This window comes from Xylocopa sonorina, chromosome 9 (assembly GCF_050948175.1).
Source record: "Xylocopa sonorina isolate GNS202 chromosome 9, iyXylSono1_principal, whole genome shotgun sequence".
Classification (NCBI taxonomy): Eukaryota; Metazoa; Arthropoda; class Insecta; order Hymenoptera; family Apidae; genus Xylocopa; species Xylocopa sonorina.
Window position 1 is genome coordinate 3,790,582 of NC_135201.1, and position 12,116 is coordinate 3,802,697.

At 34.9% G+C, this 12,116-nt stretch overlaps 3 protein-coding genes across 7 annotated transcripts in view; all 3 read right to left on the reverse strand.

The window, feature by feature from the left end:
- Positions 1–34: 34 nt before the first annotated feature.
- On the reverse strand, positions 35–3,375 carry Gxivspla2 (phospholipase A2 group XII). The gene is made up of 3 exons (XM_076901659.1): positions 2,975–3,375; positions 709–776; positions 35–620 (listed from the first exon to the last, which is right to left on the reverse strand). Exons 1-3 carry the CDS (start codon positions 3,207–3,209, stop codon positions 303–305), a joined length of 621 nt encoding a protein of 206 aa, XP_076757774.1. The 5' UTR covers positions 3,210–3,375; the 3' UTR covers positions 35–302.
- A 302-nt stretch (positions 3,376–3,677) lies between these two features.
- LOC143427487 (uncharacterized) overlaps positions 3,678–12,116 on the reverse strand; it is a 161,142-nt gene continuing 152,703 nt past the window's right edge. Inside the window, exons 1-3 of one of the 5 annotated variants that reach the window (XM_076901663.1) lie at positions 4,698–4,716; positions 3,951–4,072; positions 3,678–3,876 (exon numbers count right to left, since the gene is read on the reverse strand). In XM_076901663.1, coding sequence (XP_076757778.1) covers positions 3,679–3,876; positions 3,951–4,049 — 297 coding nt within the window. In that variant the 5' untranslated portion in view covers positions 4,050–4,072; positions 4,698–4,716 and the 3' untranslated portion in view covers position 3,678. Of the gene's footprint in view, positions 3,877–3,950; positions 4,462–4,493; positions 4,572–4,697; positions 4,717–12,116 lie in introns of those variants that run through there. The other 4 variants (XM_076901661.1, XM_076901662.1, XM_076901664.1 and 1 more) reach the window with 4 other exon arrangements.
- On the reverse strand, positions 5,477–9,446 carry Ints2 (integrator complex subunit 2). Its single transcript, XM_076900394.1, has 5 exons — positions 9,119–9,446; positions 6,940–9,026; positions 6,465–6,669; positions 6,074–6,380; positions 5,477–5,929 (listed from the first exon to the last, which is right to left on the reverse strand). The coding sequence occupies exons 1-5, from the start codon at positions 9,400–9,402 to the stop codon at positions 5,477–5,479; spliced, it is 3,336 nt and encodes a 1,111-aa protein (XP_076756509.1). The 5' UTR covers positions 9,403–9,446.

Here is a 12,116-nt window from a genome sequence, read left to right on the forward strand (position 1 = left end):
AATAGTGAAAAGTACAAAGAACAATGAACAATACCCAAGTAACAAATTTATACTTTCATCTATCACAAAATATACAAAATATGTACATACACATATTCGTATTTAAATCAGTACAATATTGAGTAAACTAATTTTCATAACTTAAACCTTTAATACGAAGGCAAATATAAAATTGCGTAATAAAATCACTACGAATTTGAGAAACGACGTGTAGAGATTCAATTTCAATTAATTTAATTTAATAATTAAATACTGGATCAGAGATTTTTAATTCGAAATTCTTATTAATTAAATAGTAATTGTTACAACTCTCCGCCAGCTTGGGCAGCTCGTTTAGGTTTCTTATTTTTATTTCGTTTATCCGGACAATAACAAGCCTCCTTTTGGGCGTCCATGTAACTTTTACATCCCAAAGCAGTCGTTCCGGTAAAAAGCATTTTCGCAGCAGCTTTGCATGTGTTTATTATCGTAGATGTTTGATACCCGTCGCAATATCTGTACAAACATCTCTTAAATTCCAAGTCACATTTCTCCTTATCCGAATTACACGTGTCGTAGCAGATATCGTGTGCGTCACAACATTTTGTCATTTCCGCAAGTGGTAGGTACTCTTGATTTATCTGAAATCATTAAGAAGGATTATTCCTTTCGAACTGATAATGATATTCCATATCGCGAAAATATTTATTTTGTAAAATCCATACTTACTTCAATTCCTAAAGAACCACATCCGTTACTTTGCGGTGTATGATTCCAATCCGGTTTTGGTGTTGTTCCTGAAATCATAACAAGACATTCATTATACTCTGCAGCAATATTCTCTTTACTTACGTTCTCTCTTTTCCACGTGTTTTCAAATATTTGAAGTTTCATAAGAAAGAAAAATTTCTTACCTTTTAAATCAAAGTTATAATTCTCTGTATGTTTTGTAATGCTTTAGAAATGATCTAATTTATTTATCTTCTGATTCACGGGTTTAATTAATATGTAATGTAATTTTTTTGATACATTGAAAACATTAATTTATACATACTAATATAACAATTGTGGTATCTTTTGTAAGACAAATTCGTTTATACAGAATGATTCATTACTCGCGTGAGAAATTTTTACAGCTGATACTACACTTCAAAAACAACAAAAGAGTTCATATAAACCTAGGTCCGATTTGCAAAAATAGCAGAGGAAATTGAGATTTTTGTTTTTTTCAGAGAAACAGCAGTCCCACTTATATTTTGATTGTATCTTCCAAACTATAAGTCCTACAAGAAAATGACAAACAATATTGAAAAGAGCAATAAATTTACTATTATAATAGCCACTTTCTGCGGAATTATGGACTTCCCAGTTCCAGCTTTGTGCTGTTCCGTTCTAGCATGCAGGCCTACAAAAAGTTGCATTAAAGACTCCACTCCTCATCCTTGTACAGCTTTAAGGAAAATTCTCTACTATTTTTGCAAGTAGGATCTAAGTTTATGTGAACTTTTGTGTTGCTTTTCAGGTGTAGTATCAGATGTGGTATAAAAATTTCTCACTCCAGTAATGAATCACCCTGTATATTACACATCTATTGCCTTCCTGACTTCGTTTCTGTCTCTCTTTCCTTCTCTCTGCTGCTCTTTCTCATCTTAATTACAAAATTTTAAAGTAATACTGATTAAATGAAGAAATTGCTTAATTTTCATTGAATAGAAAAAGTAAGATAAATTATATCTCCCGCTTTAGAGGTAAGAGAGAGAAAGATATATAAGAGAGCTATAAGAAAGAGTGAGACAGATAAAGCCAACATTACTCTAGAACCCCTGGCACCATCTCTGTGAAAAGTGCTCAAACTGGTCGCACATAATTATCGACAGCGAAGTAAACTACTGAAGAACTACTAGCGCCATCTGTTGGAGAAGCGCTGAAACTAGTCGGGCATTAGTTTCACTACTTTCGCAGAGATGGTGCTAGTAGTTCTTAAGCAGTTTACTTCGCTGTCGATAATTAGTTTGAGCACTTTTCATAGAGATGGCGCCAGGGGTTCCAGAATAAGGTCGGCGTTATCTATCTCACCCTTTCTTATATCATCTTTCTCTTTATTACCTCTAAAGCGGGTGATATAATTTATCTTACTTTTTCTATTCAATGAAAATTAAGCGATTTCTTCATTTAATTAGTATTACTTCAATATTCTGTAATTAAGATGAAAGAGAGAGAGAGAGAGAGAGAGAAGCAGAGAAAAGGAAAGAGAAGCGAAACAAAGTTTAGGAGGCAATAGATGTGTAATATACAGAGTGATTCATTACTCGTATGAAAAATTTTTACAGCTAATACTACACTTGAAAAGCAACAAAAAAGTTCACATAAACCTAGGTCCGATTTGCAAAAATGGCATAGAATTTTCCTTGGAGCTATACAGGTGTGAGGAGTGGAATCTTTGGTGTCGCTTCTTGTAGCATGCATACTGAAGCGAAACAGCAGGATACTGAAACTGGGAAGTCCATAAGTCCAAAGAAAGTGACTATGATAATAGCAAATTTATTGCTCTTTCCAATATTGATTTTTATTTTCTTGTAGGACTTACGGTTTGGAAAATGCAATCAATAATATGAGTGAAGCTGCTGTTTCTCTGAAACAAACAAAAATCCCAATTTTCTTTCCAATTTTTACAAATTGGACCTAGGTTTATATAAACTTTATTGTAGCTTCTGAAGTGTAGTATCAGCTGTAAAAATTTCTCACATGAGTAGTGAATCATCCTGTATATTGCGTGAAGTATATAATACACAAAGTTAGATGTAAGATAAATAAGATATATATATATATATATATATCGTATTGGGATATCATACTAAAGTAAGCCAAACGTAAATATAGATATGATTGTTAGCTGTTATCTGAATTTCATATCATTGAAATCATGTTTACGTAGATAAGTAGAATGCAAAGTTCGGAAATATAATGGAGGATTATTGGTAGGTTATACACGTACCTCCAGGGCATTCGAAGATGCAATTCTCGTCCACAGCTGCGTCGAATACCTCGTGTATGTCTTTAATTTTTCTTGCCACGGTAATTGCATTTTGGAATACATCATGAAAAACGGATTCCGCTACTAGTACCGCGTCCTTTAAATTCGATAATAAACCAGCTCCGTAGCCTGACCACGCGTATGCCAGAAACGTTAGAATGTAAATCAATATCTTTCGGTATTGAGAAAAATCCATTCTCGAGCGAACTCCCAATACTTTTAGCGATATGTAATTCCACCGGTTTGTCTGGATATTTTTAGGTAATATTGACTCACATATTCAGTTGTAGACACGTGGTGATGAACATCGAAATAGTTCTCACGATATATGTACATACCTTCGCCATGCAATATACTTACACGTACACGTATACACGTGCATAATATTTATTAAAATGAAAGACAACTACACAGTACACTATAATAATTGATACATTTCAATGTATCCTTTTTAAATCATGTAACTGAAATGATTATTTGCGATTATTATAGTTACTGCGATTATGAATATGCGCATAAATAATTACAATAGTCGTAACCATTTAAGTCATGGCTTTTTTTATTAACTTAATATGACAAATGAACAACATAATTTGTCATCTATAGTCATCTATAGTCATATATCAACAATCATCTATAGTTACATTAAGTACAAAAGCAATAGATTAAAACAATTTTTGTATTTCTCCTTTCTCATACATTTTCTTCACATCTGTACCACCTCCCAAGCAAACTCCTTTCACAAACACTCTGGGTACCGTCCTAGCACCAGTCAATTCGCCCAATATAGATTGAATATCATCCCCGTCATTTCGCTCGTCCAGCTCGATGACTGTATACTTCTTTTGCAAACTGTCGAACACCTATGGTAATATTATAAATAGTAATAACATAGTACAGGTACATGCCATTTTATGCTACTCAGTTTCGTTAATACCTCTTTAACCATTTTACAATATGGACATTTTGTCTTGGAAAATATCACTACAGTATCAGATCCAATGAGCTGCTGAACTTGTTCCTTGGATATAGGCATCTCTGCTTCCTTCTCTCTGGAAACTAAATCCAACGTATTATATCATTGAGATTATTAGAATGACTGAACGATGGTACCTGCATCTTAATTTCCATGCCAATTGACCATTGAAAATCAATAATTGTCTCGTTGTACTTTAATACTTTTCCATGAAATTAACGATTGCTGTTAATTTTACCACCTGTCTCATAATTTCTTTCGCCGACTTCCGAAGCCGGGCTGTTCTCGAATATTATTTTCGACATTCCACTAATGAAACCTGACGATACCGTGTACATGTTAATTTGAAATTTTCGTTTCAAAAATGAATACATGCTCGATGGGTTGGCTGATGATTTGTTCTGATACCAATTTTGCATTTTCAGGTGTGGCGTTGTTTAAACAAAAGACTGCCGCAAGTAATCGATTCTTAATGCATAACAATCAAATACAGATTCTACTTACGTACTAATTCCCTGCTACTCACATAATTTGCTTAAAAATGAAACCATGACATTTAATGCATGAACTGACAATATGGATACATGAATGTTACTGAAAATGTTAAAACTAATGCACTACTTATACATTTTTATATGTATATATACGTATAATACGAAAAGCCCGGTACATATGCGATGCATACAATAGTGTATACGTAACACTTACAATTATTTCAAAACTTTATACAAGGTCCGGTTTTTTGCTGTAGATATGAACACTGCATATAAAGCGGCGTTCCGTCTGTTCAAAGAAAATGTTTCCATGAAGAGCTTAAGGCTTTATATCAACTGTTGCACGTAACATTTTTCCTCCACTCCAACTTCTAAGTATGTATTACGACATAAGGTATTCCAATCTATGATATAAAGAATTGTGGGATTTGTTACACGCTGACTCATATAATTGATCCGCAGCTAATCAACCTTAAATAAATTGATATTTAAATTGATGCTGTCACTCATGTTCTGTTCATTTTCGATTAACATCAGTATATATAAGCATATATAAAAGGAAACGAAACTTGCATAAAAATATTTATTCAAGTTATTTACAAAGCACACACACAGTAGATACTGCTGTAATATACAATCTTGCTTCATTGATAGAAACTGGTTTTTTTTTTATAGAGTACTATAATACATGTACACGTTGCTAAAATAATAATTTGTCCATAGAATAAATACATTAACGAGAGGCACTTAATTGAATAACAATAAGTAATCAGTCAAATTATTGTACAGTACTGTTATTTTATAGTTCGACATAATAGACTACTTAGTGAACAATCTTCGTAGTATATGTTCAATTTTTTTTTGCCTGTATTACCTCGACGCAATTTAAAGAATATTACTGATTTAATTTTATAAAATATCACAATTTATAAAATTCAATTACCTAATATCTGTATAGAGAGATGAATTTGGACAAATGTAGACAAATTACGATCAATATACTTGCGATTGTAATATCGCTTTTTGCAATAACATGCAAAAAGTTTCATTGACTTCTTGACACAAAATGTCCGCGGATTTATCTCCTAACGCGGCTTGCGCAAAATTAACTCTGCCAAGTTGTAACAGCAGGCCTATCGTATCTTCGGCCAATGGCGGAAATGCTAAACATATACGCGTTAATGCTGGTAATACAGGCATAAATAAAGTCACTCGATCTTTAGCGGATAATACGCCTAAGAGAGTAATTAAAGTATTGATGGCTAAACGGGAAACGCTTAAAGCTTTTGGTAGAGCGTATTGAATTGCAAGATGCGAAGCTAGGTCCACAGCAAATATCTGTTTCTCCGGTTCTGGTTGCGATAAGAGTTCAGGAATCCAATCAAGACAAATATGCATGGATGGAATACCAGTAACTGTAATGGGTAACAGCTCTCTTGGATAGCCCTTTAAATGAAGATAATAAATTATTGTTTGCAAATTGTTCACATTACTGTACCATAATAAAGAGCATCAGGGTTCGCTGTTCCTACACATTCTTTATTACAGTAACTAATATGTAATATTTAATTTGGTTTAATTATAATATACCTGAAAGTGCACCAGTTTAGCTAACGACGGATCTGCTATGAATACTTGATGTAAATACGAACAAATAATACTTTGTATTTCTCTTAATGACCACATCTGTCCAGCTGTTTCTCTATCTTCTTCTGTCTCTAAACATGCCTCTAACAATATTTGAACTGCTGCACTTTCTTGACCTGCCACTAATGCTGTTCTTAAATCTTCCCTCTCAGTTTCACTTGATAATTGACCGATCTTTTCTGTCAGCGGTTTATCTTGTATATGCCTGGACAACTGCGATCGGGAGGCTGCTAATGCAGCCTGCAAAATTCTAAAGATATTTATTATAAAATAACAGTTGATGATAATTAGTTAAATATTAAACGTTCAAAGACTTACACAATCTTCTTTTTACCTTAAGATAACAGACAAGATTGGAGCACATCTGAAAACTCTTGTATCGCATCTCAATACTTGTAACGGGTCTAACACGATATTTTCTTGTGTTAAGAAAACATTTTTCACAAGAGAATTTTCTATTAACAGAGCATTTATCGATAACACCCATAAACATCTCGGCAGAACCGTGTTTAGTCTGAGCCACACTTGCTTGTACAACTCTGGAAAATTAAAGTAAAAATACTTAGTGAGTGTTACAATCTAAAGATGTTAAAGTGTGTAGTGTAAAAGCATTATTTCTAAGGTACATTTCCTTGTACTTGCAGATTTCATTTATGAAATTGTTATTGTAAAGAAAATGCTTGGAACAGGTCTATACTCCATGTAAATCGAGAAGCAAGTGTAATTAACTATTGGCAATATTTTTTAAGATTAATGATTTTCAGAATATGAGAAGTTCAAACATTTCGTTTAAATAAAAGAGCCATTACCTTGAATATACCTAGGAACTTTTGAACTCACAGTTGCTTTGAAATAATGAATTATAACTTCAGCGTGCGGCCAAATCTCAGTTGGTTTCATTGACATTAATTGTCTTAGTAGTCTTCCCGTTCTCGAAGGACATGTTTGAATATGTGAAAATGTTTCGATAATCATGATGTCAGTTATTTTCATATCTTCGTAATTTGCGACCGTAGAGTCTATATTAATCATCTCATTGTCGAGCCAATCATCTACTAACGAAAGATGGGGAAAATGTGTCGCCAATAGTCTCAGAAGGGGCGAGAATAAGCCAGCATAATTCATTTGATCTCTTTGAACCAGTTGAAGCAAATACTTTATTGGTAACTCTGACAGAAATTCGTTCGAATATGATTTAACTTTTCTGTCTTGCGATATGAAGGTGTGCATATTGGATAATCTGACGTCTTCGTACAGCAATAAGTAATAAAGTAATAATAATTGCGACGTGAGAGAAGGTTTTGGAATATCTATATCCATATTGTCCGTGTCAACTTGGGGGACGTTAATATTTTTCTTGAAATCGAAATTAGCACCGAAAACGCTGTTTTGAAATACCCTTCTAATTTCATCCTCTGTAATAGGTTTGTTTGTATGTTCTGATGTCTTATTATTTGTTACTAAAATTGAATTTACGTAGACCTCGACCAAAGCAGGTAGAACAGGATGCAACGGTGGCACGCTGTTGCAAATTTGTTTGTAAATCCAATTTTTAATCGGTACACGGTGTTTAGCGAACGCTCTCGACTTCAATAACTGGTGGATGCAGTGCACAGGTAAGAATCCTGGAATGTTGGCGTTTAAGTTAGCCGTTACTGGTACCTTCACGGCATGAGATGTGACCACCTGTTCCGTAAATATATCTTGCATAAAAATTTGCTTCATTCTAGTTAGGTTGTTCGGTCTAATAGGTATCTTCATACCCAACGTTGCGCACACCAGCTCGCAGATAGCCGACAATTGATTGCTATGAAAGTGGATTGCCATTAAAAGTAACATTTCTCCGAAGCTCGCTGTCACGCCACTGGCACTCTCGAAGTAGGCTTCCTCGCGTACGAGCCACTGCACCCACTCTATACTTCTTTTCTCGAGATTGTGATGACCTATTAACGAGGAACACGCGATAAGCATACAGAGACCTAACGAGACGAATCTCACACCAGCTGGCGATGGGGGTGGATGTGATGTCAATAGTTGTACTATCATTGCGACTTCATCATCTTGAAACTTAATACCTCCGATTCCTCTTAACGCGCAATATAAGCGTAACAATGCGCTTGCCTGAACGACTTGACTTTCCGGCAATTGGCCCGCATTCTGAGAAGTGGTCGCCTGCAATCGCTTGAGCAGTTCTTCCCGTAGAGATTGTAACGCGGTATGCGATTCCCATTTACGTTTTTGGCCGTTTCTAATGAACATTGCGATCCACGTTCTTACTTGTTGATCGCTACCAAGTAACAATCCCGACACGAACGCGACTATGTCGCTTTCCGCTAAAGTGTTATTCATATTTTCGTGTTCCAAGCTCAGTGTGATCGCCAAAGCGGGCATCCTGCAAAGTTCTACACACTTGGCTCTTACCGCCAGTGCTTGGCTTGGGTTCATTTGACACAGCATTGTTAGAGCTAACGTTCTAATTCTACCCAATGCTGATTCCTCTTGCCTTTCGCCGTTTGCGATTAAATGCGCGCAAACCTCGGAGAAACTGTCAGGAATGTTAGCAACTATCCAACAAATTATTTCCGGACCGTACTTAACGTGCAACAATGTTTCTGCGATATCCAATATCGATAGTACTGTTGGTAATTCAGATAGAGCTACGCAAATAACGTAACTAATTTCTTCCATATATACAGCATTATCAAACAGATCAGACTGTTTAATCTGAAATTCTTGGTTTTTCTGTTGTTCCTGTATCTGCGACGCTATATATAACAATTCACTGAGGACCAATCTTATCCTTCTGGTAGATTCGCTGCGTTCAAATTCTAAGGCAAGGCCGCTTTGCAATGACTGCGTGAGTACACTGTCCCTTTGCAAACTTCCCATTTTTTGTCTGAAATGGCAATTTATATATATTTTTAAACTGCTTGTAACATTAATGCTTACAAGTAAAGTCAGAAAATCAACGTAAACAATAAAACAAACCTCAATTGTTGTTCCTTTCGGACATCTGTTTCCAATGCGTGAAAATCAATTGAGAGCAGTGCGATTATCGAGTTGACCGATTCGATTCCAGATAAAATTGTCAGAACCTGCTTCCTCTGCTCCACGCACTCTTTCGTCACATCTAATGGAGATATCAGGCTCATTCGAACCAAGCATGGTAAAATCGGTCGAATTTCTTTGTGAGAACACATAGCTAATACTGGTATATCTACATTCTGTATCGCAGTGAAAACCTGCGGTGATACACGTGTATTTTCTTGCATGATTGTTACTTGCTATTTACCAGCGCGTCAAATTAATCGAACGAAATATCCAACCACAAATCACAATATATCGACATATTAAAATCACGTCTGTATATTTTGCGCGCAAAATATTTCTGAATTTTTATTTGAACTTTGAGGTTAAGTTTCAGCTACCAAAAAACATTACTTCGCTTAACTTTGGTTAGGTTAAGAAGTGTAAGGGCATATTTTAAGGCCATCCACACGTCTGCTCGGGACTGCAATTTGCATGAGTAAGTCCACTCTATCCACCGTTATTTAAATTCGTAATGATATACGCACGTGGTTGTTTAGTTGCTGAGAAACTGATTTGAATGCGACCAGCATCAATGAAGCTTGTGTTACAAGTAGGAAAACCTTCTTTTTCCTTATCTCCTTAAACATGTGAGTTTTTGTATAAATTGTCTTGGAGATTCTATCACAGTATACTGTGATTCTATCATCTTTCTTACTGAAGAAGCGACTGTATTCAATGAAATATACCGCTAACACGAAACGACACAGTTAGAGGCATATTTAATTGCAACAGTGTGGTTGCGATAATGTAATTATACAGTATCACACGATGTGATTTAATTGCTGATATTATAACTTGACATTCCTTTTTAGTAATTCTGTTTCTGATTAGTCTCATTTTTTTATTTGTCCGAGATTCTACAGAGAATACGCAATATTCCCATCTGTGATACGAAGTTCTATGCCGCTGATCTCAACGCTGGACGCGCAATCGATTGTAAGCAATCGATTCATTTGAATTTGAATTATAATTAAATTTCTTTCGATTTAAATATTGATAATAAATATAATATAGAAACAAAGATATAAGGTTATACTTGTTCTTATTATTTTTTATAATCTAACTCTATAATAGTTTTATTGTAATTAACTGTATATTTTAGTAGTTTTAACGTAATTTATTTTATATTTCCCTTTTTAAAGAGAGAGAAAGAAATTCTAAGAAAAAGTGAGACAAATGATGCTGACCCTACTTTAGAACCCCTGGCGCCATCTCTGTGAAAAGTGCTCAAACTAGTCAACAAGAAGTAAACTACTTAAGAACTATTAGCGCCATCTCTGCAGAAAGTAGTGAAACTAATGCCCGACTAGTTTCAGGGCTTCTCCAACAGATGGCGCTAGTAGTTCTTCAGTAGTTTACTTCGCTGTCGATAATTATGTGCGACCAGTTTGAGCAGTTTTCACAGAGATGGCGCCAGGGGTTCTACAGTAGGGTTAGTAACATCTGTCTCACTATTTCTTATAGGATCTTTCTCTCTCGTACCTCTAAAGCGGGAAATATAATATATATATATATATATATATAAATAATGTATATTATAAATAATGAATACTATGTATTTGTGCAATTTGAGACTTTGTGCAGGAACTGGATCTCTCTGGAATACGACAAATTAAAGCAGCTGATGTTAAAATTACAGCGAGGAAAATTAAGAATTCACGAAGTGGCGACCATCAACTTCACAAGTGGGACAAGGAGCTTTCAAGAATGATTTATGTACTATCAATATTATGTACCATTTTCATACATTTTATAGTCTAAATAGATTTATGATAGTAGCTTGTAACATTTAACTTATAAGAGCAATTTTGTACATTTCTATTATAAATTAACATAAGTTATAGTGGTGTAAGATGTATTGTACATTTGTACTACAAGTTAACATAAGTTATAGTGCCATAAGATGTATTGTAAATGAGTTCATAACAACAATGTATAATAATTAGATTGTAAGTGCATTTTACGTGCTTTTATTATAAGCTACATAAGTCTTAGATATAAGGTATACTGTCATGATGGATTTATAACAATAATACTATAATAATTAGCTTGTAAAAGAGTTCTGTAACTTGTAAATCATTAAAAAGACTCAATAAATGTTTAATTATTTTTAATTAAGTGTTCAATCATTTGACAACCTGTCCAGTAATCCTAAAAATAACCTTAACATCAATTAAATGACATATAGTTTTGAAAAATGAAGATTTCTGAAATTTGATACAATCCTAAAGTCAGGGTTTTACTGGGGAAATAGTTTGAAAATTGGCGATTCCTGGAAAATGACGTCACTTCCTAGGGATCGCCAGAATTCTTGGAATTATCGATGACGTCATTTCCAAGAAGTGGCACGTTCGAATACCTCCTCACATGTTATGTTCTCCTGATACAAAGTACGATTTTCGGGTTTGCGATTGAAAAATTGAAAATGTATTAGGAGAATATAAGTAGTGAGGAGGTATGCGTGCCACTTCTAGGAAAATGACGTCACTTCCAAGAATCGCCGAAATTCCAGGAATTCTCGATGACGTCATTTCCAAGAAGTGGCGAAACTCGGATACCTCCTATGACGTCATGTTCTCCTGATACAAAGTCGGATTTTCAAGATTTTGTTCGAAAAATTGGAAATGTATCAGGAGAACATAAGTAGTGAGGAGGTATGCGTGCCACTTCTAGGAAAATGACGTCACTTCCAAGAATCGCCGAAATTCCAGGCATTCTCGATGACGTCATTTCCAAGAAGTGGCGAAACTCGGATACCTCCTATGACGTCATGTTCTCCTGATACAAAGTCGGATTTTCAAGATTTTGTTCGAAAAATTGGAAATGTATCAGGAGAACATAAGTAGTGAGGAGGTATACGTGCCACTTCTAGGAAAATGACGTCACTTCCAAGAAT